The sequence below is a fragment of the Ptychodera flava genome, chromosome 9 (genome assembly GCF_041260155.1).
Source record: "Ptychodera flava strain L36383 chromosome 9, AS_Pfla_20210202, whole genome shotgun sequence".
Classification (NCBI taxonomy): domain Eukaryota; kingdom Metazoa; phylum Hemichordata; class Enteropneusta; family Ptychoderidae; genus Ptychodera; species Ptychodera flava.
In genome coordinates, this window is record NC_091936.1 from 6213679 (window position 1) to 6231114 (window position 17436).

General features: G+C 37.5%; 1 protein-coding gene across 1 annotated transcript; it reads left to right on the top strand.

Moving 5' to 3' along the window:
• Positions 1–2943: 2943 nt before the first annotated feature.
• On the top strand, positions 2944–17065 carry LOC139139856 (dynein axonemal assembly factor 1-like). Its single transcript, XM_070708798.1, has 13 exons — positions 2944–3055; positions 5773–6113; positions 6588–6679; positions 7283–7504; positions 7871–8037; positions 8586–8660; positions 9969–10033; positions 10167–10252; positions 11218–11484; positions 12067–12176; positions 13897–13956; positions 14424–14733; positions 15185–17065. Exons 2-13 carry the CDS (start codon positions 5830–5832, stop codon positions 15331–15333), a joined length of 1887 nt encoding a protein of 628 aa, XP_070564899.1. The 5' UTR covers positions 2944–3055; positions 5773–5829; the 3' UTR covers positions 15334–17065.
• Positions 17066–17436: the final 371 nt, after the last annotated feature.

The following is a 17436-nucleotide window of genomic DNA, read 5'->3' on the forward strand; positions in this document are numbered from 1 at the left end:
TTTTTCTTTTCAAAATTTCATTTGTACACTTGTCTTGACGGTTGAATACCGTGCGTGTGAAATGCAATAGTGCAGAAGAATACGGATAGCGACATTACAGCGACCTCTATCGGTTGTTATCCACAAGTCTTTCTCGCGAAGTCCGTTCCAACAGAGCTTTGACCCTTGTCTGGCCCCATATTCGTATTTTACATCTCCGCTTGCTGAGCTTAGTTGTCAGTTGTCATGGCTGCTCGCTACTTATGATAATCATTGAAATGAATCGTTCACGTAACACAGCCTTCATCAGGCAGACCATCACAGAGAAAATACAGCTATTGGAAAGAGAGTTAGAAAGTACCGATCATGAGTATGATGGGCTACACCGAAGAATGGTAACACTGCTCCGGCTTGTTGTTGTTCTGAACGGCACTGGTCATGGTATCATAAATGATGATGTAGTGACCAATCTCCAGCAAGCTGAGTATGAAATATCTCAATTGCAAGCCTGTGTATATGACGAGGGATATTATGTGGAATTAGAAAGAAAAGCGAAACCGTCAAGACAAGTGTACAAATGAAATTTTGAAAAGAAAATACGGATTTGTAATGTTTAATTGTAAAATAAAGTTTAAACATTACAATGGAAATCAGTTTCGTTGAATAGTGAAATACAAAGAAAGTGATTGTTTGTCATATGGTTGGTGAATATTTCCCATTTTATGTACCGATGCAAGCTGCCTGAATTGTTGAATTCTTGTTAATTAATCATAGTGTAAAGACCCACAATACAGTTGTTAACAATCGATATCACAGATATGATTTTATATTATCTTATATCTCGAATTACTTTACGATGCCAAACTTCAGTGAAAGAAAAACATATGATGAACAAAACAAAAAGTTATAAAATAAAAAAGTTACTTCATTTACTGGCCACGATTATACCCTTCAGATCTCCCCTTCCCCCCCCCCCCTTTCTTGGCCAAAGAATCATAGTATATCTGATGCAGACTAAAATAAAAATGTTTCAGAATTTTGACGGATTTTTTTTTCCTTTTACCTAAGTGCGTCATCTGTTTTTTCTCAAGTTTCTTTTGGCTGATTATTTTTATTGAAATTTGTGGGGAATTTTTTTCGAAAATTTTCCACTCCCCAATGGTCCACCCCTTGCCGGCTAAAGGCCTCCCACCACAGCCCTGCTGACCGCCATAGGCAAAACCAACCACTGGTTGCAACACGCAGTTTCTCCACCGAAAACAATCGGTTTTTTTCACCCAAAATCGTGATCGATCTCCTATTTTGAGCACGCTCAACTTGTCTAGATGCACGATGAGCTAAGCTGTGCTTTTGAACTTAGACAAAGCCTATTTTCATCTCTCTATGCGATGGGACCATATCAGATGCGCCATATAGTAAATCTCGGTCTTTCACGATAAGCCTCCCACGCACGGTGCACAATAGACAAAACTGCTGATTGCAGCGCGCAGTTTCTTTTCCAAAAACAGGCAATTTTTAATTTATAATCGTGATCGATCCTAGTTTTCGAGCACGCTCATTTTGTTTAGATACACAATGTACTAAGCTGCGTTTTTAGACTTGTGCAAAGTTCGCATTTCTCTCTCTGTGCGAGGGGACCATTTCGCGTCCGCCATTTTGAATCTTGTTCGATAGCCAGTAACACTGCCCTGCTCCGCAGAGCTAGCTTTAGAATGGGATGTTGAGTTGTAAAATAGGATTTGGAAGTCCATGATGTGTTGTCAAATAGCATGTTGAGTTGTGAAATAGCATGTTGAATTGTCAAATGAAGAGCATGTTGAGTTGTAAAATAGGATTTGGAAGTCCATGATGTGTTGTCAAATGAAATTGGGAAAGCATGTTGAGTTGTAAAATAGGATTTGGAAGTCCATGATGTGTTGTCAAATAGCATGTTGAGTTGTGAAATAGCATGTTGAATTGTCAAATGAAATTGGAAGAGCATGTTGAGTTGTAAAATAGGATTTGGAAGTCCATGATGTGTTGTCAAATAGCATGTTGAGTTTGTGAAATAGCATGTTGAATTGTAAAATAGAATTCGGAATGGCATGTTGTGTTGCAAAATCAAGTAGTAATTTTGGCATGGATTGGACACCATATACAAATGTTTAACGACTTTAGACCCACAGGCGTTCTGTTGAGTGGGTAGTTTGTAAAACTGAAGTTTCTGCTACCTTCCGACGTTCTGTTCCGTAGCCTTATCACTAGTGTAGTAGGCCTAAAGGCTACGGAACAGAACGTCGGAACGTAAGCTTACGTACGTAGCATAAACTACACATTTACAAACTGCCCACACAACAGAACGCCTGTGTGTAGACCCCCTCATCCCTTGATGTACATATTCGAGTGAAAGTAAATTCTTATCTTAATTGTTTTTATTTCTTCCCAGGTCATAAAGTTAATAAAATGTTATTAGGCTAAACATCGTAAATGCCAGAGACAAGCTCGAATGAGATTAGTTAGGCTACAAACAGTTGAAGCCCTGCAGCGAAAACTATTCATATGAAGTTCACCGAGTAGCCCTTTGAGAGTGCCATCGCCGAGCTTTCAAGCGTGTTGATTCAGAAATTCCACACCAGCGCTTTCTGTTGTCAAAAGTACAAACAACTCTGAAAATTGACGTGGTACAAAACAGTCATTTCCGATTTCGGAACATTCTCGAAACTTCTCTTCTGAGTCGGAGTTCCGGAGAGTCGGTAACATGTCGAAATCGAGGCTAACCTTTTCAGCCTCGTTCCAAACATCGAATAGTACATCGGAAGTTTTCATCGTTTTGTTTTATGACTACTGGCTACAAATGAATTTCTTTTTATGTTTAATGTCTCTTCTTCTACATATGATTCAAAACATACACAACAAAATATTATAAGGACCTTTATAGTAAACTCTAATGAAGGGTAGGAATTGATCTCACTGGTTGTCAAGTATGGTTGCTAAGGCGCCATCTTAAATGTTTTGACACCTGCATGCATCGATTGAACATACCTGCTGTCGTAACACCAACACACGGTCGACCATCCGATACGTATATGATTTAAAGGTGAGGAGGACGTCTTTTAGATTTCTGATATAGCCTAGTCTGAGATTGCTTCTCTGATTATTCTAGTACTTTCAGTCACGCGGCATTTTCGCCAAACCATCCCTCAGAAAACTGGCTGATGGAGTCGTAAAGTGATTCGCTCGAACCATACGTGCACACTATACCACAGACCATTTTTCTCGCTCTCCCCTGCCATTGCAAGCAATGTGATCAGCTATAACCCCAAATGGAAAATGTGTACTTCGCAAACTAGTTTATTTGACATACAATTTGTGGTATGTGGATAAGGCTTCTGTAAATTTCGAATGGGATCTATGCCAGCCAAGTTTCTTCAGCAGGTCAGCACTATGATTATGCATTTTTTATCGCGTTGTGATCTTCAAGTTCAACACTAACAGGCTGTAAATGATGCCTAAAACATAACGATGAGGGGCATCTTACACTAACTTAACTGACCTCAAATGGCAGTCGAATCTGATTAATATGTTGTCTCATTGGGCATCACAGTACTCAGGCACACTTTGCAGCTGGTGTTGTCATAGCTCTGCATTATAGGGCTGTGTGTTACCGGCTATTGGCCTCCCACCACATAGCTCTGCATGGCAGGGCTGTGTGTTACCAGCGTTACACGGCCTTGTGGTGGGAGGCCGTATAACGCCGGTAACACACAGCCCTGCCTAGCTGCAAAATTGTAGCGTTACGGTGAGGCGGAGGCTTATTTTCACCTCTACAGGGCCATCAGCATTGTAGCACTACTGGTGAGCGAAGTCGCAAAAACCAAAAATCACCGACAGCCTCACCGTAGCGCTACAATTTTGCAGCTAAGCCCTGCCATGCAGAGCTATGCCATGCAGAGCTGCCCACCACATAGCCGGTAACACACAGCCCTGCCACGCAGAGCTAGTGTTGTCAGTGCTGACTGACTATATAAAATTCAGTGTGTCAAGAAAACATAACGCTGGGAATGTCTGAAATAGAGAACATCTGCGATGCATGTCCATTAATTTTATATTTACTGACTACAAGAATGTAAACCGAAAAATAAATAGTGTTAATCCAAGGGTCCAATTGACTTGGGTCCACTATTGGTATGGGATCCACTTTAATGACCAGCTCCCTTCTTGCTTGAGGGTTAAATGTGTGCTTGAACCTAGCGTTATATTATGGAAGTGGCTATTCACACCGCAGCGGTGCAGATAAGGAATCTAAATTTCTTATTCGCACCGCAGCACTAATATCCAATCAGAGAGTGGTTTACATGTCCAACCAATAAAATTGTAGCTTTCAAACAAACAACGATATTTGGTTAATATCAATTGCTCTGTGAACCCCAATTGACAACATGAAGTCCGAGTGGCGCGGTAAGTGGGACCCACTAGATGTGGCCATGATTGCGTGTTTTCTGGTGCCACATTTGCTTCCGCAAATTAGAATTTTTTTTTCTCCCTGCCCCCTCTGTTTGTTCCTCTCTCTCTCGTTCTCTCTCGTTCTCTTTTTCCTTCCATCTTTCCCTCTTCACTCAGGCCCCAACCCCATTTCCCACCCCCATGGGCCGGCGCTACTCAGCCAACACGACAAAATAACGTCAAGTGCAATAAGCCGGCGCACGGCCCGTGGGCTTACAAAATAATATTGCAGCTGCTCAATCTCTGTGCAAATGCCTTTAAACTTCACATCGCCTGCACTTCACCTTTCCATTAGGATTTAGTCTGGACATCGTGAAAACAAAAGTAATATTTAAAAAATGGATCGTCTCTACTGCAGAGACGACGTCAACTGTACCACTGTGACATGTTATGCGATGCTGGCAGCGACGCTGACAAAAATAATTTTGGCCCCGGTTACTTGAGGTTATGGACTGGACCTATTGAGCCTGCTTTCAGACCATTTTCATAATAAAATAGAATATTAAAATGGTATGTCAGGTACATGACGCAAACAATGGTACAAATGCACGTCCTTTTACCCTTACAAGCAGTTCTACGTCTCAAATACGCACTATGGATCAGGAAAAGAGGGAACTTGGGGACATGGATTAATAGTGATTACCAAGCTTTGGTACATCAAGGCTAGCCGCACGCTGCGGTGCGAATAAGAAATTTAGATTCCTTATCTGCACCGCTGCGGTGCGAATAAGAAATTTCTTATCCGCACCACTGCAGTTCTAATAAGAAATTCCTTATCGCACCACTGCGGTGCGAATAAGAAAGTAAGATTTCTTATTCGCGCTGCTGCGGTGCGAATAAGAAATTTAAATTCCTTATGCGCACAGCTGCGGTGCGAATAACGTCTTCCTTATATTGTACATCATGAGTATTCAGCTGCTGACTACACTGCCACTTTACTTTGGCTTGGCCAAGTACCAGCTTATTAATCCTGACGTACATGTAGGGCTAGCTCAAAGCTAACACATAAGGCATGCATATTCACTCATGTTCATGCTTTCCATGAATAGCACAGCAAACAGATGTGCTTTGTTAATAACATTTGCCATAGTTCTGTAGCCCACAACTTTCCCCAATAATTTTGTGTGATGGGTAAGGGAGGCCACCTTTCCCCACCACAGGTCATCAGTGAAAGTTGTGGGCTCCAGAACTGCAGCAAGGCTACAGTAGAATCTCGGCAGATTTACAACTCAATAAAAGTTCTAGAAAATACATTAAAAGGTGTACAGTTAAGGTGGAATTTAAAAGACAATGTTCCATTTCACATTGCAGACAGACCAGGTGTCATTGAGATTGCAGTTACTGTTTTCAGTTGAACAATAAGACAGAATGCCTATCATAGAAGTCCTCAGTGATGATGAAGATTTAGAGTTATCAAAAGAAGAAAGAGAGAAAGAAGAAAAGGTAATAAATGGAGAAGAGCAAGATAGACCTCTAAACGATGAACAGAATCACAATCAGGACAAAATAGATGGTAGTAATGACACTGCAGATGTTGAAATTGAGAAAACAAAGAGCAACAATGATACTGAAGAAAAGGAGAACAACAAGGCACAGACAGAAAGTACAAATACTAAACAACTATCTGAAGAGGAGTTATCCAAATATCCAAGGTTTGCTTAGAAATTTCCATTTTGTAAATTTTTTCCCATGAGTGCATTGTTTAATGCCCACAGGAATATTTAGAGATTCAGATATCTTGTTAAGGCTGATTCCTAATGATGTCAGAGTTCTATCATTAATAAGCAAAAATAAACATTTGTTTGCAAGTTTTGATGAGACTTCTTTGGCAGCAGCCAATGTCATATACTTATTGCTAAATTGAATAACAGACCTATAATTGGAATCAGAGCTATTGAAGTCCAATATCAATGGAAGTGAGAATATTTGACAAACCAAATGCTTATATATAAAGACAAGTCTTGAAGTCATTCCACAATGCTGTCATCAGAGTACTTTCTGTTCCATAGAGAACAAGCTGTCCTTCAAGCCAATATGATATGCTGTTTGTTTACCAGAGTCCTTGTAACTATTCTTCATGTTACTCATTATACATTATACCCGTTAAAATTTACTTCTTTTTGCAGAATGACACCTCAAGCATTGAAAGATATATGTAAGAAGAACAAATTATACAGAACTCCATATCTGAATGATGTATTGTATCTGCATTACAAAGGTGAGTGTTTCCTTGATGCCCCATCATATAATACAATGTGTCTTTCTCTTACAGGTATCAATGTAGGCCATTGCTTCATTAAGGGACATGTAGTTCAACTTTACTTTCTATAGAAGTACACCAGGGTTTTCAAAAACTATGTATTTAGTTCGAGAATTACTTGCTCAGAAAATGATCAAGAGATAGCTCCTTTTGGTTGTACTTTGTAACTAATATCTCTGTCATAAATTGTAAGGTGGTCACCATCTTTTTATGGTCAATTAGTTTTTTATCAATATTAATGGGACAATAGCTGACACAATGATATTTTCGTTCTTTTTGATGCACAAAATTGTGAATTTTCTTTTTTTTCTCTTCGCTGTAGAATGATATACCCCGGTACATTGTATAAGCTTGACAGTACAGTGTGCATAGGCTATGTTGACAAATTGAACTCTAGGTTTTCCAACGTTCAATAGACTGTGTATTTAAGATACAGAGCAGAAATTGTTCAAAATGCATAAAGAGTTACACTAATAGAGCTTCAACTTTACATTCAAATTAAATCGATTATACAAGAAGAAATTATTTCATGAGATGCTGTTGATCCTGATTTGTTCACAGGTTACAGCAAGATTGAGAATTTAGAACCCTACACTGGGCTGAAGTGTGTTTATATGGAGTGCAATGCCTTTCATAAGATTGAAAACTTGACAGCTCAGAAAGAATTGAAGTGTCTATACCTACAACAGAATGTCATTGAAAAGATTGAAAATCTAGAAGCACTGGAAGACTTAGACACACTCAACCTCAGCCACAACATCATCAGGAACATTGACAACTTGTGTAAGTAGAAAGTTTATTCACAGTAATTGTAGTAATGTCCAATTGAACTCTTGGATTTTCAAATTCAATGTAATGACGAAACATTTCATCTTTCTACTATTTGATGTTGGAGTTACAGTTCAGAGTTGCAGTGTATTGAACATGTATAACTACCGACAGGAATTTGTTTCCGTGCAAGTAATACACATATTTGAAATTTAAGTAAATACATATTTTAATAATTGTGTCACATTGTTATTTTTCTATTTTTCTTGAACAGAATAATTTAAGATACATTCTCAGCAAAATTTTTTGTGACATTTTGATGATTGTAAAGAGCCATAAAAAGCCACCATTGATTTTTTTTATATTATCTTTCTTCACCAGCTTGTCTGAAAAAATTGAATACACTGAACATAGCACACAATCGATTAGATTCATATGCGTCACTGGCACATCTGAGGGAATGTGAAAATCTAAGTGTATTAGATTTATCCCACAACAAACTGGAGGATCCAAATATAATAGATGTTTTTGCAGAAATGAAAACATTAGTAAGTAGAACCTTATGCCTCACTTGTTGTGATAACATTTACACTCTATTTCATAAATATGTTACACCAGTGGAAGAGTCACAATTGACTATTGAGCAAGATTGGCAAAATTTTGACTGAAGTGACAGTGACTTATTATATTTGCTAGAATTCAATGCTGGATATTTATGTACTACTTTCCTTGTCCATCTCATAAAGAGGGAGTTACGATTCTGTCCTTTTTCCAAAAACACATCATTTGTTCCATTGATTAATGAAGCAATCCCTCTTTTGGTCTAAGTTTTACTCTTACAATTCTGATGTGAATCATTCTTAAAAGTATTGTGTATGAAAACAAACGAAATCGGAAAGATTTTGAATGTTCGATATTGTGTGTGATATCATAGTTATCTAGATTGTGCATTGTTTCCAAACAGTGATTAAAGTACCAGAATGAAGATGTTATTTTGTAACAGTACAGAAATAAAGAACATACTCTGACTCTCTTTGTATTTGTTTTTCGTAGATTTCATTTTATACAATTTATGTTGACAATCATTATTTTGTAGAGAGTATTGAGCCTGATGGGAAACCCGGTCATTAAGAAGATAAAGAATTACAGGAAGACACTGATAGTGAAAATTGTAAGTGATGCCATCTGTTTTGTTAAAGCTAGCTGTTATCAGGTAGCTGCATTCAATGTGTGAGTTTCATGTAACTCTGGAGAAGCAATGCATCACCAAGATCTCTGCATCCAGGAATCAGTACTCGATCTAACATTCTTACTTCAATATGCCCTCAGTAACTTGAAGGTTTTCCTGAGCTCATCACCAAGTATGCTTATGTTCCCCAGGGTTTTCTCTCGACTGCGCGATTGCGCAAATTGCGCATTTAGAGCCATTGTCTGCCCTGGGAAAGTTGCTGATAGTGCAGAAATCGCGCACAAAACAAAGCAAGCAAAGACATCCCCATGTATGAAGGTGACGGAAGCCCATAGTGTAGTGGCCTGTGAATTTGCTGTTCTTTCTAGCCATACTCCCTCGGAAAAGACAAACTATCCCGTGTCACTCATGTGCAGTTCAGTCACCATGGATACTAGAGCAATATTATTTTATGTTCATGTTTTATCAAAGGTTTGAAAGTAGAACATGAAACACTGTATCAATGACGGAATTCTGGAAAATTCAAGCTTAAGCACTGTGTAGGCAGGCTGCAGTGACGATCGATCTCGATCGCAGTAATGAAACACAATCGTTTGATCGGCGCATATATTTTCATGGATATTAACCCCCGAAGTCAGACCAAATCGCATGCAAGGAAACAAATACGTCAAAGTCTGAGTCGTGGCAAACTGTGGCTGAATAATCAACAGAATATGGAGAGCAGATGAGCACAACGCAAACTGACAAATATTATGATGCCGATGTTAGTACGGGTGCTCCATGCGACATAGATCACGAAACTGAACTTTGTGACGATCGATATTGCAATGATATCGGCAGAGAAGCGCTTTCTAAGAAGACAAAATCAACATAAACAGTGACTGCCCCCTAAAATGTCAAGTCTGCCCCCTAATTTTGATGAATGGGGCAGAAATTGCCGCTTTCAATGAACATGCAGAGAAAGCACTGGTTCCCTGTCAACCATTTTCTATGTCAGAGCAACATAAATCATGATTTGTAACTGGTACTATGGTAATATTCCGTGAAGGTAGTGTTTATGATGCTGTTGATAAACAGATGATCATCATAATTTGCTTGTTGAAGGTGCAAACTGGTCAATGATTTGAGAAGCCCAGTAAGATTTCTACCCAAGTATGACTAACTTGATATTCAAGGGAACCCTAGTAAAATGAATTTTGAAATTTGAGCTGTATTTCATTGCGGTGTAAACACATAACAGAGAAATACAAATTGTTCATTTTTGATGAAAACATTGTATTTTGCTTTCAGAAAAATCTGACATATCTTGATGACAGACCAGTTTTTCCAAAAGACAGAGCATGTGCAGAAGCATGGTAAGTGAAATCAGGTTGTTTTTTTAACGTTGGATGATTTACCCAATTGATGATAATGGAAGGTGAATCACAAAGAACAAAAGAATGGCCTTGTTGCAGTGCTATAAAGTAATTTATATATACCCCCTTACAGGGCACAAGGAGGCAGAGAGGCTGAAAAAGCAGAACGAGAAAGATGGGTTGCCAAAGAAAGAGCTAAGTTACAAGCAAGTCTTGATGGTAAGATAATTTATGTCTGTCTTTTTGAGGGAATCAATACATTGTGTAAACATTATTGAATTTTGGAATTATTTCTGTGTCCTCTGAATACTTCATTTAAGTCCTGTGATTATAAAATTTTGGGAAAGCTCCATTAACTTAGGAATATCCTACTTCCCTACTTAGTTATCAGAGGATCAATTTCACAGACCTGCCTTTCCTACAATGGCACCAGCTGGATAAGATAAACATAACAATGGAACATTCACACCTTGGGGGATTAAAAGTCTTCTGTTTGTCACCCGAGTTGGTCAGGCAAGGACCCGGGTTTCAGGTACCATGCAAGTTAATGCAGTCTTTCCGTCATGATAAAATTTTGTGAACATTTATTGCAACAACAAACAGGGACATATTAGAGCTAAGATTTGTAAGAGGATGTCTGATGTTTGTGAAAAAAATCAGGCAAAGTGAAAGTACCTGTAATATAATTAAAATCATCAAGTACTGATACTACAATGTATATCTAAGTTTTAAGATTCATGTGTAATTGCTATTGCAGAAAAACTTTAACATTAGGAACGATTAACTTAAGTTATTGTGCAGGCTGCTTGAGTTCAGGAAAGCAAGGCTGTACCCCATCAATGGTAGTGGTATGACTGTGAGAAATTGGGACAAAACCAATTAACTGTCAACAATTCCCCTTTTCTTGAAAGTTTTCCTATTTCTTTTGTGGCCACGGTAAACTTTTGAGTTGAGAGTAAAAGGTACATACAAGGAAATACTCCATGATGTTTGTTATGTTATAGCATACAGGTTAATTTCCCATGGAGCACAGGAAAGTTTATTCAAGAAGAAATCAGAGACTTGAATCTTGAATGTGTCTCTAACAGATCAGAAAATCACCATTGGCAGATTTTCATGTCATAACACTAAGCAGTTTATTGCTAGAGTGGACGTAAATATTGCATTTTGTTAAACGTTTGCAGGGATGCTTGCTATCAGGAACAGAGCCATGCAGGCAAGGAAGGAGAGAGAGGAACGAGAGAAACAGACAACGGAATCTGGAAATAAAGAACTGCCATTCAAAACTGAACACTATCCATCTGATGAAGAGGGAGACATCACTGAGGAGAATGGAAAGACAACTATAATGTCGGAGAAAGATGAAGGTATCTTTGAAGATGAAGATGCAATCTTTGGAGAAGAGAATGATGAAGAAGATAATGATAATTTTGTTGATAACATTGTTTCAGGTCAGTTAGATGCAGATCTTATTTACAAAGTAGTATATTATATTTATGTACAAATAATTTCTACAGATTATTGTCATCATGCAAGTGTAAGGTTACAAATGTTCAATCATAGTCTTCAACGAATAAGGCAATCTCTACAATCATGATACACAGTACTTTGTTGGTCTGATGGAGAACTGGCATATATGAGGGTGCTACAAGGTCAGATGAACTTTTTATGGCCCTGGAGAAAAAGCATGAGCACTGTCCATGGAAGTAGATGTGTTTTACAATCAAATTATAGTCTACATGAGGTGGACCAGATTCCCCCCCCCCCCCCCCCCCCCCCCCCCCCATAAATGTATCATATTGAGATTTGGAACAAAAGAAATATGTCTTCAGACAGTTATAACAGATTTGGTAAGGACAACATTGGCACTTTAGGAATTGTGTTTCAGTTCTACAGCCAGTATAATGAATATTGTAATAATTGTGAAAGCTTATCAAACGAAGGTCTACTGAGGACAAGCCACCCTTCCTACTATAATTGACCTATCATTGGACCTTTAATAGCTGTTGTACCAAAATGTTTATCCCATACAGAGTGTGTTGCATCGCCATCTTCATCAAAAGAAGGTAAATTGACAACAAGCATGACAGACGATGATAACATTGACACAGTGTTCTTAACTCAGGACAAGATCAATATTGATGTAAGTTGAAACAGTCATACAAGACAAGCTATGAATTGTCTGCACACTAGGATAAATTTTTTTCTCAAATATGACTTACCTGATTTAAGCTAGTTGAACAAGGAAGCCGGAGTTTAGAAATTTGTTGTTTTGTATATGTTTAAGATTGGGAAGGGTAGGCGGTTGAAAAAAGAACATTCAATCAATATGACCTTATTTGACAATTTTCTCATACCCCTTCATTTCTGTAATATATGCTGCTAGAGAATACTATTTTATTTCAGCACACAGTTCAATGATTGTAATATGACTGCTGTGAGAAAGTATTTGTTGCCATGTAAAATCCATTTCCTGGTTTTGCAACTGTACATTGTCAACAATGGACAATTCTGCAAGAAAAGCTTGTTTTATCCTGGAAATCTTGAAAAATCTGTGAGGTGTTCAAGCAAAACAAAGAATTTACTTACTCTAGCCTGAACATCTCCGCAATATAATAACAAATCAAGACTTCACTGACACATCCAAATATTTGCTAAAGTTCCATGTGTTTCAGTATTGACAATCTTCACTGCCAATGCTCAACATGGTAGCCATTTGTGTTGATACAAAATTTGCAATACATTAGAGTATTGCACATCTCTTTTCAGCGTAGAAAATTTCTCAGAATTTATTGTTGTTATAGTATTCTTTACCTTAGTTCAAAAATTTATCTTGGAGGCGTTCACATGCTGTGTTTAACATGCTTACCCCAAAACATGACTACAATCGCCATTGAAAACAATGGGTTTGAGTCAAACCATGTTGGTGGAAGGGTTAAAATGAATGATGACCCCAGTTGTGACAACACAGCAGCTGACTTTTTAATGAATGGCATTATCCTTACATTGGATAAAGCAGTCTACTCATGGATTTGACCACACTGGCTGTATTTATATTCATCAACAGTGAATGTCAAAGTCCTAACTAAGGTTTTTCTGTTCAAGGGCATATGAAAACTTCCTCATCCATATCAATATCAATACAACAGAGGTATTCGAATACCATTCAAAATTTACAGCACCAGTCTTTGAACCGGTATATCTGAAACAAATAAAATTAAAATGTATGATTTTTAACCCTTTCACCACCATGGTTTAGCACAAACCTATTGTTATAAATGGTGATTGTGGACCTGTTTACAGGGCGTTGGGGCTGAACAGATTAAGAATATGGAATGGAAAAGGTCAAGCAAATTAATAAGCAGTATTACTTGGTCAGCAGAATACGTAACTCCATACTAGCTTCCTGTCAACTAGACATTTTATTGTGGATTGCAAAAGTTTAAAGGCTCTTTGGTGATCCTTGGATTGCCTTTGTTCTAGTCTGTAAGAGGATTATGCAGGTGTGATAGCCTTTTGTTTTCCATTAAAATTGTAATCTAGTTAGTAACTTTTCTGATGAGACAATCTGGTACCAACATAGGCCTTTAATTGAACATTGATGTAAACATGCAAACATTTTCTCTTTTGTATTCTTTCTGTAAGACCCTCAACCTTGTAAGATGCTATGGAATATGAAGGCAATTTCCAATAATGACGTCGGAATGAGTTTGTGATTTTGTTCCCTGCAACCATGAAACAAATTTATGGTACTTATCACATCAGGTATGCACTCTCCCGTGTGCAGCATATCATGTGACATAATACTCTTTAGTCAAACTTTTCGTAAATTGATCACAAGATTGAACTCTTTTCTTTTCAAGGACTTGCCTGATCTGGAAGATGTCGATGTTGAAGAGGATTGTAGTATTGAGCAGACTCGGGTAAGTCATGGTGATATTAATACATTATAGAAATTCATCAATATTTGTGTACTCATGGAAAACCTTGTTGATCTACTAGACAATGTCATACATTTATGTATATGATGATTGCATGATTTCTGCATATAATTTGCATGTTGAAGGAAAAGTATTTACTTGTTATCAACAGTTGACCTTCAAGAAATCATTCTTTCATTAACAGTATTTCATTGTATCAGCAAGATTATCCTGTCCTTTATTAATATGATTCAGAAACAATCTTAACTTCTGTTCGGCCATGAATTTTTTTAAATGAAATCTTTTAAATGTGTAATTGCATTCTGATCGCCCAGAGCATAATATTACAGATATAAAATTGATTTTCTTTGACTCCAACAAAGCTATGTGTGCAGAGAATTACGTGGTTGCGATTATTTGTCATTTCTGATATTGATGCGTTGTCAATGTGCCATCACTCTTCATTGCAGACTGTGTACAGACCCAAGATTCAGATTCTTGATGATGAAGATGAAGAATTTCCTTGCCATCCTAGCAAACCTCTTATACAAGAAATCAAACAGGACTCACTGATTCAAGAAAGTGACAGACCGAAAAGTACCAAATTGTTGATTGAGGATATCACTGACGACAATGAGCAGCATAATGAGCAAGAAACAAATGCTCCTGTGCCAGCTGGACAAGAAACGAAAACAAAACTTTTGATAGAAAAGGACACAACTACCACTGATGAAAGTGTGCAGGCTGAACAAAGACATGAACTTGACAGTGATAGCTTTAGTGAGTAATTTTACAACCACACATGCTTTCCATTGGCCTGCTAACCAGTATCGCACGGAACCACATGTAATACTTTGCCTAGCTTCTTTTTAAGGATGTTATACTGCTTATAAAATCATCTGTGTCAGACAATTTTTATCAGCATCAAAACTTTTGTATGAACTGAGTACTTGTACTCATGTGGCATGATTTACCCAACAGTATTTGCATAGCTGACAGGTGTTATTGTTTAGGTCATTAATCTTGATGGGATAGTTTTCCAGTGAACACCTCCAAATCAAAATTTTCAACTAAAGGAAAGTAAAAATATTTCAACTCTTTCCAATTAATAACAAATCAAATTTCAAATTGATGAATGTCGTGTTGTATCGTGAACACCCAGGATAATATTGACTCAAACGTCTTGATCAATTGTAAATGCTGTAATTCATTCCACTGCTTGCTTTCACAGGCCGTCTCCCTAAACACATTCAAGAGAAAATTCAAGATCTGTCAGAGAATGCTGGGTCAACCATCAATAGACTTTCACTGGATCCAGAGATTAGGACCAAACTTCACGAACACCAACAGAAACGAAACCAGCAACAGCCCTATATGTAAGATGAAATGCTTTTCATACAGAATTGTATTCAACTGTGAATGGCAGTCAGTGGACTACAGCGTCATCACAGTTGAGACCCAACCATTCCACACAGTATCATGAAGTCACATCAGAGCAACAGTTTAATCCCCTCACCCCCATTTTGCTGTGAATAGATCCCCCAACCTACTGAGAACAGTAAGGATGCACCAATGTCTAGGGGTGAAAGGGTTAATGTTGGCTTAGAATGTTTTGTACAGCCATGAGCAGAATGTAGTGATTAAGTTACCTTTTAGATCATTTTGTTGACACATTGGACATACTCCAGAATAAAATGTCCCACTCTGACTACTTTAGTGTTCTAAGAAAAGGTGACGCTGAAGACACAATTTTTATAGTGGTTCAAACGAATCCATGTTGATAAAAGAACACACAGGAATACACACAATGCTATCTACATTTCTTGATGTGGGTTTGTTTGTACCATGGTCCATTCAATCTCTTGGTTCAACACATTTTTTAAGTCCAGTGATCACAGTTTTAAATTGATCTGTCTAAAGTTGTACCAGCATTCTCACTGTATGAATTGAGTCTCCAGCTCTGAGACTGCACCACGACATATCAATTAACATTTCCAGTGGGCTCATTTACATTTCACATATAGCCAGCACACAAACATTTCAAAAGCTTACAAGCTTCTTTCTTGTCAGTGATCTTGACAAACACTTGACATTTGATACCACAGTATGGTATCATTGAATTTGTTTGCCACTTGGGGGATCTTTGCACCAGATCTTCATATGTGTTAGTGCGTTAATTATCCATTCTGAATTCAACTTAGGAACAGTCGGTGTTTCTGCTAAGGTTTGGGAAGATAGGTAAATCGTTTGGGAACTATGGTACCATTTCTGTTATCTCCTTTTAATATTATACAAAAGGAGGAACCTCAGTAGATTTGCCAGAGTACCAGCCGTAACAAAAACATTGAAAACTGTCTCAACTAAATTGATGTATGTAATTAGGGCAATTTTTTTTCAAAGCAATGATACTAATGTACATAAGATATTTTGTATGAGGAAGTCCTATTAAATAACTTCAAAACCAGACTATGTAATAACTTTGAATTATATAAAGCCAAGTATGTCTTGAGACAAAACTTGTGCTTGAAATCATCACCTACCACCTTGAAGTCAATTTACTAATGAATTTCTAGATTTGTGTGTCTTTTATGTTGTGTAAATTTGATTTGTCAGAACTGCTACCTTTTGTAACATTGAGTATATATCGTCCTGCTATGAGAAAGTCACATCTTACTATGTAAATACACAATGAAGCATTTTAAGTCCAATTTAACCTGTTCACTCCCATTTCACTGTTAACAGGTCCACATGCACTATTGATAACAATGGGTTTGGGCCATACCATTGTAGTGAAAGGGTGAAAGAGGGCAAGGAACTTAAGTTAAACTGGGATTCCAACAGTGGGTACTTTCAAAACATATCCTCACAAACTTATAGATGGACATATGAAAATGACCGACTACATAGCAATATGCAGTCCATCAAAGTCCTCTGTGTAGCTTTTGTTTAAGTGAAATTTTTAAGAAAAGTGAAATCCATTTTGAATTTCAAAAAGTACCATGTAAGTTATTTTCATGAATGTTTTGAAACTCAATTTTTGTGCTTAATGTATTATTTTGTGTGTTCTTTTGAAAGACGTTTTCATTCAATAAAATATGCCACAGAGGACATATCTAATGTTATTTAATCACCTCAGGTTAAATGAACAGAATGAGTGCTGCGAAAGTATGCTTAAGTATGCGTTTGCGTAAGTATGCTTTTGGTATGAATACTGCAATGTTGAAGTACTTGTGTCAAATTAATTCCTTAAAAAGGTTCATTTTGTGCCATTTCTCACAGATAGCCAATCTTTTGATTCGTAATGACACTGAAATCATAGTGGTAAGAAAATTAACTTTTTCCCCAAGTGTGCACTTGATAAACCTCACATCAGAGCAACTGTCACCTCCAAGCTTAATTTATCATAGATACATACAAGCAATGTTTGTACTCTGGAATAAAAAGGATGTGTGGTGTTCTATAGACTCAAGACACTCAAAATAT

Excerpts from the sequence above, each read along its gene's own strand:
- LOC139139856 (XM_070708798.1), top strand. The coding sequence starts at position 5,830 with ATGCCTATCATAGAAGTCCTCAGTGATGATGAAGATTTAGAGTTATCA. Across the intron at positions 10,034-10,166 it reads AGAGCATGTGCAGAAGCATG|GGCACAAGGAGGCAGAGAGG; the intron begins GTAAGTGAAATC and ends ACCCCCTTACAG. Across the intron at positions 13,957-14,423 it reads GTAGTATTGAGCAGACTCGG|ACTGTGTACAGACCCAAGAT; the intron begins GTAAGTCATGGT and ends TCTTCATTGCAG.